The sequence below is a fragment of the Phasianus colchicus genome, chromosome 7 (assembly GCF_987193195.1).
Source record: "Phasianus colchicus chromosome 7, bPhaCol1.hap1.1, whole genome shotgun sequence".
Taxonomy (NCBI): domain Eukaryota; kingdom Metazoa; phylum Chordata; class Aves; order Galliformes; family Phasianidae; genus Phasianus; species Phasianus colchicus.
This window is the reverse complement of record NC_143442.1, coordinates 34,637,890-34,656,693: the sequence shown is the minus strand read 5'-3', so window position 1 is coordinate 34,656,693 and position 18,804 is coordinate 34,637,890. Positions and strand designations below refer to the sequence as shown.

General features: G+C 46.1%; 2 protein-coding genes across 5 annotated transcripts in view; one reads left to right on the top strand and one right to left on the bottom strand.

Annotated features, from left to right (window-relative positions):
• Positions 1 to 718, bottom strand: part of DRC11 (dynein regulatory complex subunit 11) — an 85,487-nt gene extending 84,769 nt beyond the window's left edge. The window contains exon 1 of one of the 2 annotated variants that reach the window (XM_090144528.1): positions 495 to 718. In XM_090144528.1, the coding sequence (XP_090000654.1) occupies positions 495 to 505 (11 nt within the window). In that variant the 5' untranslated portion in view covers positions 506 to 718. The remainder of the gene's footprint in view (positions 1 to 494) is intronic. The other variant, XM_031604527.2, reaches the window with a different exon arrangement.
• An 8,202-nt stretch (positions 719 to 8,920) lies between these two features.
• The window catches only part of ACKR3 (atypical chemokine receptor 3), a 34,216-nt gene continuing 24,332 nt past the window's right edge, over positions 8,921 to 18,804 (top strand). For all 3 annotated transcript variants that reach the window (XR_004168475.2, XM_090144524.1, XM_090144527.1), the window contains exon 1: positions 8,921 to 8,952. The gene's annotated coding sequence lies outside the window, so the exon portion shown is untranslated. The remainder of the gene's footprint in view (positions 8,953 to 18,804) is intronic.

Below are 18,804 nucleotides of genomic sequence, written 5' to 3'. Positions count from 1 at the left end.
CTTCCATTAAAAATAACAAACTCACAGTGCCTTGTGGATGGCAGAAAGGGCTGGGAATGCTGTGGAAGCTGTGTGCAGTGTAATGCTGTGCTGCAAACGTTGCCTATGTGTCCGTTTAGAGATGCAGTGCATGCAGGACAACTGCCCTGTGCACATACTTAGTAAATCCAGCACGTCCAATGCATGAGACATGTGCAATTCCTCTCTGTGTTGCAGCAGCTGTTTTTCCAGATGTCCGAAAAACAGCCTCAAACTCAAGAAAAAGCCATGTGCTGTATAGCATTTCTATCCAGGACACAGGATGTGGCCGTATAGCATTGAAATATCCATACTGCAGGCTCGGCTGTGGCTTACTGCTGTGCCCACCTCTGTTGGATGGAGTCTGTGTCTTCATGTGGCAGCCATACCCGCTTCCACCGCTTGATAAATAACGCCTGGCATCCCTTTAAGCATCTCAGTACCAAAACTGCCCGTGCTTTCCCCGTGCTACTCACGCCTGCGACATGCCGGCCGCTCCCAGGTCTCAGGGCTGCGGATGCGGTGCTGCGCTGCTCCGCCGCGGCCACGCCGTTGCCATGGAGACGGGGCGGGACGCGGCCTGGCCGAGGCGTGGGGCGGCCCTGGAGACGGCGCCGTTCTCGTACTCTCTCCCTTCCCTTTCCTTTCTTCTCTCTTCTCTCTTTACTTTCTACTGTTTTCCTTCTCCCTTCGTTTGCTTTCTTTTTCCCCTTTATTTCCATCTTTTTTCCTCGCCTTGCTCTTCCCCGAGGAATTTTTTTTTTTTCAGTTGCGTTCACATTGTTCTTATTTTCCCCCTTGGCAAGCTTCTCTAGTGGCTTTCTGATGACTTAAAAACAAACAGAAAAACCCATACCGCAAAACAACCAAACAAAAAATTACAAAACTCAACAGCTTTTTGTCCTCTTTTTTCCCCTCAGATGGAAAAAAACAAACAAAAACAAAAAGCCCAGCAGATGAAAACCTGTTCTGCATTCATATCCCCTTAGGTTTCACCCTTGCGTTGCTTTCATGGAGCACATCTGCAGCAGAGGGCTGTGAGGAAGTTTGGTATGTTTGCTTTTTCTCCCAGTCACCCAGCACACACCTACTGGTGCTCATTTGGTGGCTGGACCCCCTTCCAGTCACCCAGCAAACACCTACTGATGCTCATTTGGTGGCTGGACCCCCTCCCAGTCACCCAGCACACATCTACTGGTGCTCATTTGGTAGCTGGACCCCCTCCCAGTCACCCAACAAACACCTACTGGTGCTCATTTGGTGGCTGGATCCCTCCCAGTCACCCAGCACACACCTACTGGTGCTCATTTGGTGGCTGGACCCCCTTCCAGTCACCCAGCACACACCTACTGGTGCTCATTTGGTGGCTGGACCCCCTTCCAGTCACCCAGCAAACATCTACTGATGCTCATTTGGTGGCTGGACCCCCTCCCAGTCACCCAGCACACCTACTGGTGTTTTCTCAATGGCTGGACAGGGCTCTGAGCACCTGATGGAGCTGTAGGTGTCCTTGCTCATCACAAATAACCTTTCAGAGCCTTTCCAGTCTCAGCAATTCCATGATTCAGTGGCACGTTGCGATGCTGTAACATCACAGCCATCATTTGGGAGCCCTGGTGTTGTAAGAAGCTGGTGGTGAGGGCTGCACATATGTTTCATCTCCTTGCAAATAATGGTTCAAGCTGCTCACACGGTGGTGAAGCTGGGGTCCTTGAAAAAAAATTAATTCTGTTTTAATTTATTGCATGTATACAGGACGAGGAGCATCCATTACAGAACATTAAAGGCTGCCTCCTTTAAAAGGGGGAAAAATAAAAGCTAGAAAGAGAGGTTTTGCAGCACATCATTCTGGGGGAAAAATGCACTCCTCCACAGAGCGGGTGGGGAATGAAAAAAGAAAGAAGCTTGGGACAATGAGCATTTGGCAGCGAGCACATTTTTGGCCATAAATCTCTGCATGTCTGTGTTCCTTCTTTTATTTTTTTTTCTTTCCTCTTGAAGCCCTTGCTCATATAATTAGGTGACAATCTTGGCTATAGGGTTTTTTTTGAAATAAAGTTCCTAGCTCCTCTGGTTTTGGAAAAAAAAGCTTGAAAATGTAAACCTTGAAGTACCGAGATCATAATAAAAAGCCTCTAAGATGTATTGGTTTTCAGGCAGCATGATGGCTGTGCCTATCTCATGGGTTTGGTGTTTTGGTTCCTGTTTCTTTTGTTCTTTTCCTTTTTTTTTTTTTTTTTTTTTTTTGCCAGGGGTTGTGTCAAATCAGTTTGTAATTAGCAGCATCATTTGAAAGCAATTCTTCATGCTGGGGTGATTTCCATCAGAAATCTGTCTGCTTCCTTTCACTGTCTTTGATTCTTACCCGCTTGCAGGTTGGAATTGCTCCACAGCAATAACTTTGAGAGCGCTTTGCTCTCATTGAACGCCTTCATCAAGGTAACTGGTCTGGATGGGAACCTTATGTTTTCATTGCCATTAACACGGGCATTTGGAAGGCACTTTTTTGCTGAACTATTTCTTTCAGCCCAGGGTTTTACCCGCAGAGTCCCTGCAGTACTGTTTCCATAAGTGCATGTGGTTTTAAGGAGTGATTTGGCCATAACCCCTAAGCAATATACCTTTTCCCATCGGCCTCAAAATACCTTCCATTCATTTGCTTGGTTCCCAGGTCTCTGAGAGAAAGTGAAAAGCACTCGTGATTCAATAAGTAAGTTCAAGAACCAGACTCCTAATAGGAAATTGCTTTAGTTCTTGCACTCTGCAATGTTGTTGCTCAAAGATAAGTTAAAAGCTGTGCAACCCATTGCATGTGCACGAGACTAAAAGGTGTGAAGCTTTTCAGCTTTTTAGCTGAAATGAGAGCAGCATTCAGCTGAGAGTAAATAATTGGTTTAGGGTAAGAAAACACACATTTATGATGAGAGAGACTGAGGACTGTGAGATATTCTGTTTTGCTGTAGATTTCCTGTCGAATCCTTGTGCTTTCATGTGAAGATTTGAAGTGCAATGGCACGGGTTTGCCTGGGCTGTTCCGACAGTGCTTTCCTCAAACGATTGCCCTGAGGTGTATCTTCTGCTGTGGCTGCATCTCCACCTGGGGCTGTCTAAGCTGCTCCCCATCCCCTTCTCCAAGCTTTCTTCTCCTTTTCCTGCCTTCATCTCCCATCTTGTCTCTTCCCCTGGAGCTGCCGCAGCCTGCTTTCATGTTTTATGCCTCTTTCCGAGCTTCATTCATGTCGTGTGAGCTGGGAGCCTTCTGGGGCAGGGCAGGTCCTCCTCTCTGATCCATTTCTGCAGGAAAGATCTAGGCACGTAGCGAGCTGCCATTGAAGTCCAACCGACCGTCGACAATCAGTCAATGCTGTGAAGTGTCTCAGTCTTTTCCAGTTTGGGATCACGCTTCTCCCAGCAATTCCTCCAGGCAGCTGGCTGATACCTCTGGTTCCTACCAGAGATTAAAGGGATTTGTAGCTGTTATTCCGTGCGTTGCGTACTTTCACGCAGGGTTGATAGAGACATTGCTTGTCCCCATCACGCCGCATTAAAAAAAATAAAGCTGTGTGTTATTTAATCTACCCAGCAGGAATAGGTGATGGTTTTTCTACGGCGCATTCCTTTTGGCACCAGTAATTCCTTAGGCTCTTGCAAATGCAAGTTGAAAAATTCTGCTGCCTTGGAAACTAGGTGCCATCATTTTTATTTTTTTTTTAAGTCTTTTATTACAAGCTTAATAGGCGACTAGCGAGCTTATGGGAGGGTAACTAAAAAACTGAGGGCCTTGTTCCTCTAAATTCAGGTCCCTGGCAAAGAGCTTAGTACACCTGTCTCTTATTGAGCAGGGGCTTAACGTGAAGCGAGGAACATAATAGAAAAAATGTTATGCCTTTGCAACTCCTATTTCAAAGCATTTCCAGAGCTCTGGTTTGTGCCTCGAGGTGCAGTGCTGAGGGAGGAGTGCTTTTGTGCATGTTGTTGCCCCAGGGAGCGTGCAGCACGGTGGGATATGGTCAAAAGGGCATTTCTCAACAATCTGAAAGTAGTGGAAGGGCTCTGGGTGAGGCTGGGGATGTGAAGGAGTGCTGGGAGGATGCATGTTGCTCAATGCCTCAGCCACCTTCCCCTGGAGTCCTGCCATAAGCACGGGTGCCTTCCCAATGCCAGGGGGCTCGATACAGGACCTCTCTTGCAAGAGGTGGTGGCTGTGACATGCAGCAGGGCCGTGTGTCCGGTAGGGATTGTCCACAAATGTGGACCTGGTTATCATTCAGCTGCATGGTGCAGTTGTGAGCCTGCAAAATGGGAAGTAGGATCTCTTACGGTCAAGCCTGGGGAACAGTTGGTCTAGGCTTCTGTGCAGGTAGAGGTTTGGTTTCCCTTTTGGCTCTGATTGTGTGTGTAAAGGGGCTCTGGACAGCATTCCCCTGCAGCTCCAGGACTGACTTCTAGCTCTCAGCAACGCGTGTTCTGATATCTAGGAGAAATGACACTGCCAGTAAGGTTGTGCTGGCCAGTTCATTTAGTTGTGTGATGAGCCTCTGAGCTGTTTGCCAGCTAGCATTAACCACCATCTACAGGAGGTTTGCTGCTTACTTCAAGGCTAAGTGAAGGGGTTTTGTCGGTAGTCAAGTCTATTAGACTTTGATATAGCACCAGCATGTTCATCAGGCCCGAGCACGGTGCACGGAGGAGGAGGACTGGAGCAGAATTAGAAGGTATAAAGTTCAATTTTAATTTGAAGAATTTTCCTCTACCACTTAAATGTGGGAAATGTTCCTGTGGTTTCAGGTATAAAATGTCATACTTCATAAGGAGTGTGCGTTTTAAATCTCAGCCAGATATTAAATGCCGTGCCACACTCCACTTCTCTCTTTGTTAAAAAGTAAAATCCCAAATCATCTCTCATGGAATGATGTTGTTCAATAAAATTAAAGCTTTCAAGAGAGCGAGTGCAAATAGTGCCAGCTCTCTTATCATTAGGAAACATCTGGTAGTGTATTGATTTTATTCTGTATTGACAACTGTTCCTCAGCATTCAGCCTTTTAATTATCAATGATGTTGTTCTTCAGGTTGTCTACTAGAATAAGTCTCGCCATCAATACAGACTAACAAGTAACGTATACCAGATGTTTTTTGGTGAGAAAGAAGCAGAAAAAGGGGTTGGACTCGGGCTTCTGGTGATTATCCAAGTAATTTGTTAGCAGAGGTTTTGGGAAACTAGTTGGCTTTAACGTTTGGCTTCAGCTAGCAAATTTTTAATAAATTAAGGCAAACTCTGTCAAGCTTTAATCACATAGGAGGGTAAAGGCCGCTTCTTTTCTGGAAAACAAATATTGGAAAAAAAGCAGCATTTCTTTTGGTTGTGTAATGTGAAGATTTATTCGTTGTCAAATGTGAAATGGCACTTCTGGACAGACCCACTTTGGTTCTTTCAAGATATAGGGTACAAGATTGCATAGTGATAGGACAAGGGAGAATGGTTTTAAACTGAGACAGGGGAGGTTTAGGTTGGATATCAGGAGGAAGTTTTTCACACAGAGGTGGTGATGCACTGGAACAGGTTGCCCAAGGAGGTTGTGGATGCCCCATCCCTGCAGGCATTCAAAGCCAGGCTGGATTTCAGAAATAATCATGGTGAATATCCATAACTTGTTTTTTTTGTGGTGGCCTCTGACCAGAATTTATGGTGATAGGTCTGTCTGCTGCTATAGAAAGGAAAGCTTTGCTTCACGTTGAGGGTTTCAGAAGAGCTGAAATGGGATTTAGGAGGTAACGACAGTTTGTACATGTCTCTTAGTCCCTGTGAATTACGTAAGCGTAATTTTTAGCAGCTGTCTCAGTGACATTTTTTGCAGCTGAAAGCCCAAATGTGGGTGGTTTGCAGGGAAAATGCCGTGAGCTCTTTAGAGACCTTGTGGGTAGGATGTTTTGGCAGTTTTTGAAGCTGTTCCAGTGATGTTGGACTCAAGCTGCCTCATCCCATCCTTGGTCAAAAGGCTCATGCAGAGAAAGCAGCAGAGAGTTGGTATTTTCTGGTGGCTGCAGTTGTGGGGATGGTTTGGAGGCCTCAGGAAAGAGATCCCTGTTTCTCATGCTAGGTGAGGCACCAAGCTGCTCCCATCTTTGAGCTGCCGGTGGTCGTTTCAGTTTCTATTTTGCATAGACTCATAGAATGGGTGGGGTTGGAAGGGACCTCAAGGATCATCAAGCTCCAACCCCCCATCTTCAGCTTTCTTTCCCTCCCTCAATTTTTAGCATGCATTGCCTCATTGCTTTTACCACCAAGGGAGAAAAGGCCAAGCCCAAATTCTGAAATGTTTTCCAGAGTCAAAAACAAACTTATGATTCGGATGGAAAAATGACAGAAAAGTTTGACTTCTAGCACTGGATACGTCTGCACGTTGTGTTCCTTTCACTTGCACAAGCTATTATCCATTGTTTCGACTGGTAGAGCTGGTGGGATGACCAGGATAGAGAAGACAGCTCAACCTTACAGGGGTCACATCTGGATCAGTAAGATCCCCTTCCAGACACACCATCAGACTGAAGGGAAGTTTTTGGGTTCTGGGATTTGATGTATTTAAAGCAACTGAAAGTGAGGTGGGTCTAAAGGGGAAGGTGCTATAAGCCATCTGCTTTAGCAGTTCCTCACCCAGAAGAGGAGTTCATCTGTTATTTGTGCACGTAGGCTGTTGTTTCAGTGTGTTTTGTTTTGTTTTCCCTCCCACTCTCCAGTAAAGCACCAGTTGAGTTAATCCTCTTTGATTCATCCCAAAAGTGAGGAAGTCAGACTCCTTGGGCCACCCAGCTCTCATCTCTTCAGGTTTCTGTGGGGGAGTTTTGACTAGCATGGTTTGAAGGCTTTCAGAAGTGAAACCCTGTTAAAGCAGGGAGCATATAAGGAGAGAGGAAGCTATAATGGGATGGAATGGGGAAATGCCTTGGAGCTTCCAAAGTCATTGCTCCCCATCCTCAGCAATGCCTTCTGCATTCCTATTTCAGATACTGAAGGCTGGACAGCCAGTGCCACCTATGGTGGGAAGGAGATTCCTCCAGGAGGCACATTCTCTGTCCCTTCCAAGAAGAAGAAGAGCCTCTATCACTCTGCTGGCCATAAAGACCCAAACACAAGTGCTGAAGGCTAAGATGGATGAGCAATTTCCATGATCCCTCCCCCATAATTGCCCATCTCTTTGCGTTTAGGCTCTAGGGACATTACATAGTCGGTAGGTGTCAACTGAATATCCAGCTGGAGTGTCCCAGGGAGCAAGAGAGCTTCAACTTGATAGGCTGTGTGAATGAAGCAAAAACAACTGATGCCCAGCTAATTCATTAGTCACGGCAAGAGCTCAAGGGTTAATATCCTACCTAGGATGAAGGAACAATGCAAACCGAGCGCATGGTGCCCAGTCCCTTTTTGCACTGCACGTGCGTCACTTCTGCATGGAAATGAGTGTGAAACTGTTTTTTTTTTTCCCCTCGTGCTATTAATAAAGCTGTACAGTGTGAGAGAAAAATGAATAACAAGAGGCTGTAGTTTTTAGGTGCCTCGACAGGATGTTTTCTTGATTATCCTGTTTCTTGTAAACACTGGGATGGCTTTTGTAGCCCAGATGTAAAGGCAGCCTGGCTTCATTGTTCTAACACCTGCTGTCCTTTAAAACGCACCCAGCACAACCCATTGATAAAATTCAGGCTCAGAAACCTGCAGCACCAGACTGAGCTCCGGTAGATAGCTCAAAAAAAAACCTTTGAGAATCTGACATCCGCCCGATTTTTTTTTTTTTCCCCCCATTATATTTGATTCGGAGTGGGGAGGGGAAGGGAAGCTCAAGATTATTTTTTCCCTGCTCTTGTTCCCACAATAGCAATAAAAAACAATGCTTTCTGGCTACAAGGTGGTAAACTGTGAGAAATAACCACAATAGTTCCCTTTTGCAGTGCAAGGGAGGGAGCCAGATTTATGAATGAAACTGGTGGCTGTGATTTTATTTGCAGGCCTGTCTCTGCTCTCGGTATGATGAGATGAAATAAAGAAAGCCAGAGAGAAAACAGCTCCTAACTATCGCAGTCAGGGGAAAGCACAGCATAGATTTGAATGCTACCAGTCCTTGTAAGGGAGGGGTGAATGTTAGATTTTGGGTACCATACACGCTCTCCTATTCACAGAATCACAGAATTGCCAGGGTTGGAAGGGACCTCAAGGATCACAAATCTCCAACCCCCCTGCCACACGCAGGGCCACCAACCATCCCACCTAATACTAGACCAGGCTGCCCAGGGCCCCATCCAACCTGGCCTTGAACACCTCCAGGGATGGGGCATCCACAGCCTCTCTGGGCAGCTGTTCCAGCACCTCACCACTCTCTCTGTAAAGAATTTCCCCCTGACGTCCAACCTATTGACAGGCAACTGTGTGAAGGTGGAGAGGGTTTATGTACCTTATGTTTACTGGAATGTTTCTCTAGGTAGGACTCAAGCCCGCTGTTCAGGGAGAACCTCTTTAAAACATGTCCTAGAACTGTATTTCCTTGATCCTCTTCTCACGCAGGAGCTTCATCCCATTTGCCTGAGCTTGTGTTTGCACTTGAACTGCAGTTTGCACTGCTGATGAAGAAACCTGCGTGCTTCCTGCGTGGAACTCAGATCTACATCCCTACAGATGCTTCCAGCATGAGATGGAATTGCTGTGAAAGCTGTCCTATAGCCATATGGGTTGTAGTGGAAATGTTAAGTCATGGCTTGAAGCAGTGATTGAGCACCTGGTGGGAAGGCAGGGCCAACCCAGGGGAGCTCAGGTGCATGCAATGTACCTGAGTGATTGGAAGGGCTGGAGCCAGGATCCACCCCTTCCCAGCCCTCATTTAAGGGTTGGCTGTGGAGGTGAGGGCATCTTTTGGTGGGGATCCCTGTTTACCTGTGGTCTTCTATGGGTGAGCAAGTTCTTTCCTTTGTTTCTGTGTCCGTGACTGCTCCATTTGGGCTTGTTCTTTCTTGCTGCAGCCTGGGATGTTGCTACCCTGCTGTCATTGCTGTGCTTTCCATTGCCTTATAGTGTTACATCAATATAATTCAGAATGTCATTAGGGCTTGACCTGGCAGTTCCTGTGGCAGAGTTGTGATGAGCAGGAGTGCTGAGTTTCTTCCCACAGTGCTGTAAGTTGCTGGGTGGGACTGTATGCTTTCCAGATTGGATTTGATGGGCCCAAGCACAAGATTCAATCTCAACATCTTCCATTATTAGTATGTGCCCACTCTAATGAGGTATTGCTTTTTGCTTTGTGTTATGTGCTATGGGGGAAAAAGAAGACCTCGCTAGGCTTTGGAGCAAGACACTGAGGACATGAGATGTTTAATTAGGATCAGAGGGTGGTTCAGCTGTATTTTCTCAGAGAAGAGACCGTTTTCTGCAATGCTTTTTAGAGCAGAGGAAGCTGCCCTTATGTTGAGGTCACTTGCATCTTTGCTTCTTATGCACTGTCTACTTGTGCTCCACAAGCAGAGGAAGCATGCTGCTACTTATTTATCCCTGCTATGGGCAGGGGATTGGACCAGATGTTCTCCAAAAGTCCCCTCCAACATAAATGACTGCACGTTTATCATGCTGAGAGAGTGAGATGCTAACACTGATTCCTTCCTCATCTCATATGGCTGAATTTTAATGCTAAAAGAGCTGTATCAACCTCAGAAAATGCATTAGTTTATCTCTCTTGTAGGGAGAGGGGTGCTTAATAACTGTTCTCTGTAATTACAGCAGATGGGAGATGCTTGCCCCAGGTATGGTAGGTGTGCTCCTCAGGTCTTTGTGAGCTTTATTTTGAATTTCCCCTTCCATGTTATGCTGTGAAGTGGCACTATAGCCACTGATGTATTCGTTTTCCCCTAAAATCTATCCATTGCTCTCTGGAGGCAGTGAAAGCTGCTAGGTATTCTTACAAAGAATTCCAGTATGGTTCTAAGGAAGCATTTATATTTCCTATAAGTGTTTTGCTTTTAGACTCTGGCTTCCAGAAGTTCTTTTTTTTTACCTAAGAAAACACAAGAAAATCAGACTACTGTTTTCTGAATTGGGTAAAAGGTGGAGGATGAACATCCGTGACTGGCAAATTGCCTCTCAAGAGATTCTGAGCAAAACGGAAGCCTTTTTGAAGTGGTTTGCTGTAATTGCAATTTTTTTTTTCTTGCTTCCTGTTCGTACTGTCTGCTGTTTATTTCTTGGGCAGCACCTACCAGCACTTTGTGTGTGGTTATAGGCAGGGTAGGAAGCTAGAAGGCCAACAAGAGGCAAGGGGGTTTTAAAACGTTGTTGCTTAGGATGCTGCTAATGAGATGTTGCCTTTATTCCTTGCTACCATCAAGGCCTGATGTAGCCCCCCCAAATCAGTGCTGGTTGAGGCGAGGAGGGATGTGAAAGAAATGGAAATAACAGATTTCATGCTGTATAACTCTCCAATTAAAGATCCAGACTGCGGGCAGCACAAAAAGCTTTGTTTAGTCTGTAGTCAGTAGCTGGTGGCTGCTCCTCATTTGTGCTCCTGGCGCCGAATTGGGAAGCTCCTTCTCCTTCACAGGGGATTTGAGCTGGTGCCATTTACAGCATTGGAATACAGCTGCGATGCATTGGTGGTAAAGGCAGAGCCCAAACTGAGATAAATGTGTGGTAGAAGCTCTTCTCAGCATCAGTGGAACAGAGCTGTGCTGATGGTTGCAGGGATGCTTGTTTTGGTAGCTGGGTCTTACTGCCTGCTGCTGTTTTTGGAACATCTCTGGCCCCACGGCTGTGCTGGCAGAGCTGTTTGTGGGACCTTAGGATGAACTGGATGAGGATTAAGGAAGCTTAAAGCTTTCCCTGGAGAGGGCATCTCCATGTCTTACAAGATGGGGGGCCATAGGGCTGGTGAACACGTGTGTTGGGTGCTGCTTCATGGGGGTGGGAAGGCAGCTGAGGCCATCCTGTCTCCTTGTTGCTGTGTGCTATGTGGCAGGTTGCTGTCAGCTCCTCGTGTTTTGGCTCTTTGGAGCTATGGCTCAGATGTGGTTACCTCACTGCATCACTTGTCCTGTGAGCGAGGCTCTGCTTTCAATTAGAGCCCAGAGTTTGAGTCTACTTGCAAGGCAAAAACGCAAATTCACGAGTATAATTGTGGGGATTAAGTGGGCAAAGCAAGCAACAAATGTTGGGATTAATTTGAAAAACGTCCTGATGTTTGCTTAACCTCATGCATTCTTGCTTTTTTTTTTTTCTACCCTCCAAATTTAATTTTGCACACAGTTAACCTTTTTTTTCTTTGAGAGGCAACGTTGCTACAATGGATTTCTGTCTTTCCACAGGCTGCTATGGAGTGGAGCTGACATCTCCTCATAACAGCATGTTTCTGTATGGGTTGGGCAGGATGAGGCCTGGGGTAGCAGCACATTTGGAAGATGTGTTCTGGTTGGGCAGGTCAGCTGCTTTCTAGCTGACATGGTGCTATGGGCTGATTTACTCCAGTGTTAAGCGTAGAGATCTCAGCATCTGGAATGCTTCCCTGCCAGAAAGGCATGGGGAGGCAGAGCCACACCAAAGGCAGCTTCGTGGGAGCTTTAGGGTGTCTGGCCCCATAGAGTTTCCACCAGCAAATACTTCAGTTTTGGGCTGTTGAAAATGCATTGATAAAAGCTCTGTTCATCTTTCAGTCCAGGTCTTGACTCCATCAGTCAAGAAGACTTGGATGGTGTGATGTAGATGGACCTGTGGAGTTGGGATTATCTTGCCCAGCCCTTCAGCTCCCCATGGCTCTGATAGGAGTTTAGTTGGGTAAGAACCATAGTCATAGAGCCATTCAGCCTGGGAAAGATCACTAATTCCATCCAGTCCAACCATTTCTCCAGTGAACCACGTCCCTCAGTGCCACAAAGAAGAGCAGCCCTGATCCAAACCTCCCTGAAGATAGTTTTCCCACTGACTTGGGTTTTTGCCCACTGTTTCCATTTGGATGTTGCCTCTGGGCAGTCTGAGGCACTCTGCAGTCCGAGCACAAAAAGACAGCTTGTGTCCTAAAGGGCTTACACGTCAAGCACATGGGCTTTGGCTGCAAACCCAGAGATTAGCAAGGAGCATATGGTCCCTAAGAGGTGTGGCTTGTATTGCTAAAAGTGCCTGGAAAACTGGAAACTGAAGGCATTCTGCTTTTTTTTTCTCCCCCTTCCCTCCTGCAAAAATTCCTGTCAGTGCGAGCCATAATCAAAAATTTAGAGCAGCTCCATAAAAACTAGGGGAAAAGGGAGTCCCTTTTTGGCCACAGCTGTACAGGCAGTGGTTCCTATGTTTTCTACCCTTAGCAGTCCTCTTCCAGGGACACTGTGATGCTGTGGACTGATCCATACCACATGATGGCCATTGTGGGGCTGTATTTTTTTTTACAGCCTTGTGTTTCCACGTTCTTAAATTTCAGAATGTGCTGGAGTCTTGTCCTAAATGGACACCATCTCAAGCTTTTGCTGAAGTGCTTTCCTGAAGCGGAGCCAAAGGCTGTGGAAATCCTCTTGCCTTTTCTGCTGTATGCTCACAGTGGCTGGCTGGGTATTTACTGCAAGAAAAAACATCACTTTATTGAGTTACAGCTGGCTAAGAGACTGAGAATAGGCAGGTTAGGAGAGCGTGCGTATCTGACCGTGCCCCCTCTCTTGTTTCTATGATCCTAATTCTGCTCTAAATTAATTCTTTTGTTTAGCTGCTGGGTTTTGTGTGGATTTTTTTTTCTCTCCTTTTTGTTTTCGCATGAATGCTTGCCTCTATATTTAGTTCTGCCGGGACGGGATGTTACAAATAATTGTTGATTTGATATTATTAAACACTAACACGCTTGGCTGTGTTGCACTAATGATGGGGCTTTGGGGATATGCAAATCAATTAATTGCAGTAATTGCTGGAAGCTGGTTTGGAGGAGGCTGTTGAAGAGCCCTCGGGATGGCCAACAAAGAGGCATTTGGAAGTGCAAAGGGAAAGGGGTGCTTCAGAGGAGCTGAAGGTCGCTACTTCAAGCTGCTATTTGCCAAGTTGTGTTTGTGGTGTCCTTGCAGGGTCTGTGAAAAGAGTGGGATGTGGGGTGTGATGAGGATGGGGAGGAAAAAGTCTCTTCTGGCTTCTGCCCTACCTTACGTGTGCTCTCCTTGCTTCGGGGCGTTGTTGTATGCTCTTTTGTCTCGGATTCTATACAGCATCGTGCTTTAGTCTCTGCACTCTGGGTTGAGTTTTCAATGTGGTGCACAGATGGTGCTCCCAGAAATCCTGTTATTTGCTAACGGGATTTTGTGCGAGGCTCTTCCACTGTTCATTTTCTATTTAAAAGAAAAAAAAAAAGTGTGTTTGGGTCAATACACCCAGACCCCCATCCAGCTGAAACGTGCCCTCCCACGCAGCTGAGAACACAGCTTTATTTTTTATTTATCTGTTTGTTAATCCCTGAGAACAATGTCAGAGCAGCTTCTGTGATGGGCAGGGGGGCTGCAGGAGGAAGCACCGGGGGCTGTGCTTATGCACTGCACGGTGCAGGAGTGGCCCTGCCAGCTCTGCCAGATGTCACAGCCCTGCCAGGTGGCCTGGCCACCTCTCTCCTGCCCTTCTTGCCTCGCATGTGGTCTCGCCCTCGCATTTTGCACCGTCACGTGGCTGAAATATACTTATCTATTCAGCAGCTTCCCCCTGCTTTAGCAGCATTTCTCTAATGCAAAGTTCAGCTATTATGGAGCTGCACCCCTCTGTGCCTTCCATTCTTCACATAGTACCCAAAATTACGATATAAATAGCAGAGACCCAGCGTATGTGGCTTTTATCAGCGGAGGCCTTTCAGAATAGGTTAGGCAGGTGCCTGACAATGATAATGCAGCACTGACACTTCCTTGCAGCGCAGAGCTGGGCGAGGCGACCTCCTGAGGTCTTTTCCAACCCCTATTTTTTCCATCGCTGCGTGACGTGTGTCAAGATCAGTAAGTGGGGCTTGGTTTTGCGTCACGCTCGCTGGAGAGAGGTCAGGGTTTGGCAGCTGTCCTGTCTAACAGGCGGTTATGGGATGTACTTCAGGAAGTTGGCTGTCTGTCTGGACGCTCCTCATCCTGCAAAGTGCTCTTCCCCGAAATGCTTCCCAGGCTTTTCTGCCAGTGGGAAGGTGAGTCATGCCAGGTCAGTGGTTCTCCTTGGCCTGGCCAAGGACTCCAGGTGGTTCCTCTGGAGCTGGCCAGAAAAATCCCCTACTCATTGTGACTCCAGTGATGAGCAAGCCAAGGACTGTTCCTATTGGGGTACTGCGCTGCCGAGCTGGCTCACTTGGGATCTGGGGCTGGGGATGACTTGATCAATGGGGATACATGCATCTGTGCCAGAGGGAATATTGGGATTCTCTTCCAGATAGCACAAGCATGAGCCCCTTTAACTGCATATAGGCTCGCAGCTTACAGCCCTGCTGTACTTCTCTGAACAGCCAGCACTGTATTGCCCTCCAAAGCAGGGTCCAGCTGGCAAAAAAAAACAACCCTCATCTCCAATCCTTGTGCCTCCACAAGGGTTCAGTTCTAGGCTGGGGAGGGGTGCTAATAAAATCAGCCTGCTGTTGCTGTGAGGTCCACCCTATCTAGATTTGGATCTGTTTTGTTTGGACATCATTGCACCTATTTAATATCTGGCCCATGCAGTGTTAGGCCATTCACAATTTTTGTGACCTCTTTGCCTAAAATTTAGGAGCTGCAGGGGATCCTGGAAATTCCTGTGCGTTTTTTTTTTTTTTTTTTTGCATCCTATTTTTCTGGGGATGTAGCATCTCTAGGTCTGCAATAATTGGCAGAGAGCCTGATCTTCAGCAGTGCCCCATTGTGATCTTCAGATGTCCTCTGCAGTGCAGGATCTCTACAAAGAAAGCAGCTTGTCAGAGGTGTCAGCTTTCTGTGCCCATCACCAAACAAGACTGCTGCCTGTGCTTTCATAGCCTCTCAGTTGCGCTGATTTCATCACCCCTTCCAATAAGGTGATTGGATCTGATTTGTTTGAGTTACAGCCTGACAGCTTTCATCTCTTGCAGACACAACACCGTGTTGCACTGCGTGAGGGAATGTGCTGGGCTCACAGCAGCCTGCATCCAAGAGAAAGAAAGGAAGGGAGCCTTCCCAGTGCTCTGATACCCAGCAGATGTGATGTTACCAGGTCAAGGATTCGAGAGGATCAGGCAATGGAAAAAGCTGTACTCAGATGATGCTTTAAAGCTGTAAAGAGGAAGATGTGATGGACTGAATCATCCTGTGCTCAGCAGCAGGTCTGAGCACTGCTGCACAGCTTTTTCCAAGCTGTGTTGTGTTTGAGTGGTCCTTCATTGGCTCCTGAAGCTGTTTCTTAGGGCTGCACTAAGCCATTACAATTCATGCAAATCAAATCTGCTCATGGCTTGTTTATGGCTTGGGCACCGTTTGCAGTGTTTCAGTGCCTCGTTTCTAGGGAGTTGTGATTCTTTTTCATCCTTAGAAGCTTCTGGCCCACTAGAAAGGCTTTCCCCCCTCTAACCAGGTTCTGTCAAGGTCGGTGACCTGCTATGAGCCCAAATATGATGCATGCAATATTAAAACCTGACTCTTCAGCTATGCTGGGAGGATTTTTTTTTCTAAAGCACTTGTAGTTCAAAAAATCTGGGGCAAGCCAGGCTGCCAATTATTACTGTGCCTTTGTCCTGTGATCCGGTGACTGAAAATCTGAAGTAAGATGTGATCCAGCTGTGGTTTTGGTGCTGTTTTGGACTCTGTAAGAGAGGTTGAGCCCCGTCTGTAGGTTCATCCTTTCTGCAGAGCTGGGCAGGGTGCATCCCTCCTCTTCCCCCAATTAGCTGTGACGTGATTTTTTTTTTTTTAAACCACAGCAGCAGATCCTGGTATGAATGATAGTCAGAGGATGGGCTGTGCTTTAATTTTGGTGATCTCAGCGATTTGGCTTGAAAGCTGTGTAACAGTCCTGGGTTCTGTACAACCCTCAGGATGAGCTTCCTGGCCTGATGTTGCTATCAGAGCAAGCGGTGGCTCCTGGTATGAGGCCAGAAAGCTGTGGGATCTTCTTTAAGTAGAGAATGGAGTGTGCAAGCAGCGTGCCAACATGTCATAAAATATGTGAAAGTACTGGAAAAAGCCTTAATGAGCTGTTCTGGAGGTACTGGAAGGACTGGGGAACTGAGCTTTTCTGAAAGGAGGTGATTTGCATCTACATCTGTAGAGAGGTGTGATGAGCTGGGGGGGATCACGCGACAGCAAAGCAGCCTGGCAGCATCATCTTAACATGGAGGAGTGTGTTAGGGAGGAACAGCTCAGCCTAGGCCTTCTTTTCATTGCTGCTATGGCTGTTAGGCTCTTGTGATGACTTCATGGCAAAAAATGTCTCTGATTCCTCTATTTTCATCCCTCTGCTCTCCTTGACTCCAGCTGAGTGTCCTCCAAGTTATCTTTAGGACTCTGGAAGGAAAGTCTATGTGCTTAACTTCATGATTGATTTTGGTACGTGCTGTGTGAATGCAAAGCAGTGCTTGAAAGCACAGCCAAGAAAATACCAAGGGGATATAAATGTGTGTATTTAGATACATGTTACACTGAGGCTTGGTTTCCTCTTTTGCTGATGTCACATTTTCTGGATGCCAGGTCCTACTATGTGACACTTCTTAGTACTGAGAGCACCTGTGAACTCTTATGCCACTGCTGATTTGCCATCCAACGGACATGGGGAAGAAAATGGCAACACTTTCAGCATGCTTGCTCTCTCCCACTTTCCCCCTACATCTCCTTTCCATCTGATTTGTCCAGGTCGGTCCCCACCTTTGGTCCTTCCCTCTTATTTGAAGACCACCAGTGGCTGCTTTGTCTGGAACAGCTCTGGTAGAGGCTTTTTCTTCAAAGTTACACCTTGATGGATGAGCTCCATATGGTCGAATGCAAGGCTTGCCAAGCATGAAGGACTATCAGCGATGTTATGGATGACTGTAGACTTCCTGCTGAGAAGCATGTAAAGATCTGCTGGCTTCTTATTTTCAGTCTGCTTAAAGAAAAAAAGTGCTCGTGTAACAACTTCTGGCTTTCCTTATATCCTAATGAGTTCTTCTCCCTTTTCCAAAAAGTCTGAGATAAGTCGTTCCTAAGCTATCCATTGCCTCTGTTTGTCTGATTTCCTCCTCTTCTGGACGTGTATCAGATGAGTGCTGTTGGGTGGAGGTAGGTTGGACTTTGGCCATCCTTTGGCTTCTGCTGTGAGTCCAAAGGCTTTTATCTTTTCAGTGTGACCATTAAGCAATAAATAAAAAATAAAAGCAACCCCTCACAAAACGGAAATTAAATCACAAACGACTTCATTAAAATAATAATCAAAGTGCTCATGAAAGCATACAGAAATCCTGCGAGCTCTCTCTCCTTTGAAACCTGAATCTTATCTACCCCTGTCAAGGTTAATTGTTGCTGGGTTCAAAGCATGGACAAGCTTTCATTAAGACTGGAGTGCTGAGCAGTGGCTGGGCCAGGTTTGTCTGCTGGGTGGTTTGATCAGGGTCAAATTCAGCCCAGTACGTGAAGGAGGGAGTTTCATCTGTAACTGCATTTCATTATACGTGTGGGTTTAGATCTGACTTGTAATATTTCTTGAGTGCCTTCTCCCAAGGTTATAATCTCTGGAGCAATTATAGAGGTGGTTGCTTTATGTTGTTTCTCCCCGTATTGCTTTGAAGACAACAGTATGGCAATGTTATCAGATCTGGAGTGCAGGAGCAGCTGTTAGAAAGTCACCCTAACATAAAAGGACCTCCTTGTTTATCTTGTTGAGAAGCAAGCATTCTGTCCTGGGAGGCAAATCTTCCTCACTTTCTAGTTAGTTAACCTATGAAGAGCCAAGCCTGAGTTATTTGGACCCTGGTTTGAATCACTGTAAGAGCTCAATCTGTGCGTTGCAGTTGGACTTGATGATCTTGAAGACCTTTTCCACCCTGAGCAATTTTATGATTCTATGTGCCTTCAGGACCACAGCTCTGTTGGCTGATGTTTTTATTCCTGTAGCTCACGTTCTGCTGGAGGGGTGCATCGATAAGAGGGGCTATAAGGAACATTAGCAATGAAAAAATAACAAATGACATCAGCGTTAATGAAAATAATAATGAAATGGGCATAATGAGTACTAGAAATAGCTTTATAACCTCTTGAGCTGGGAAATATAAATACATATTCTAAATGACAGTTCCCACCCTCTGCCCTGAGCTTCTATTTTAATCAGTTGTGTTCAACTGGCGGGGTTAATATGGGAGACAGTATTTCACATGCAAATGAGTTAAGATTATGGTTCTGCTTGGGTAAATCACAGGAACTATTCAATGCCTCAATTTACTCAACCTTCAAATGGGGCTATTGGCATTCTCTTCACTCCTGCTCTATCCCTTGAGATCCTCAAGCTCAAAAGGGTGCTGATGAGATGCAGGAGCAGCAGTGTGATGAGCGAGGTTGGGTTGATGGTTGGGCTTGAGGATTGTGGAGGTCTTTTCCATCCTAGATGATCCTACAATTCTGCATTATTTTCTGTCTTTCTACAATTTGTATGAAGTGGAAAAGAGGCTTGCTTGTATTACTGCTGGAATCCTTCCTGGTAATTGTGTTAGAACTGGCAGTGGGGAAAGTAAACTTGTTTTGGAAACAGTCTTGATTTTTTTTTTTTACAGGAACTTTCATAACTTTATCAAAACTTTCCAAATCTTTTCATACCGAATGAAATTCCTGAATTCCTATTAAATGCGACTCGATGTGATTGA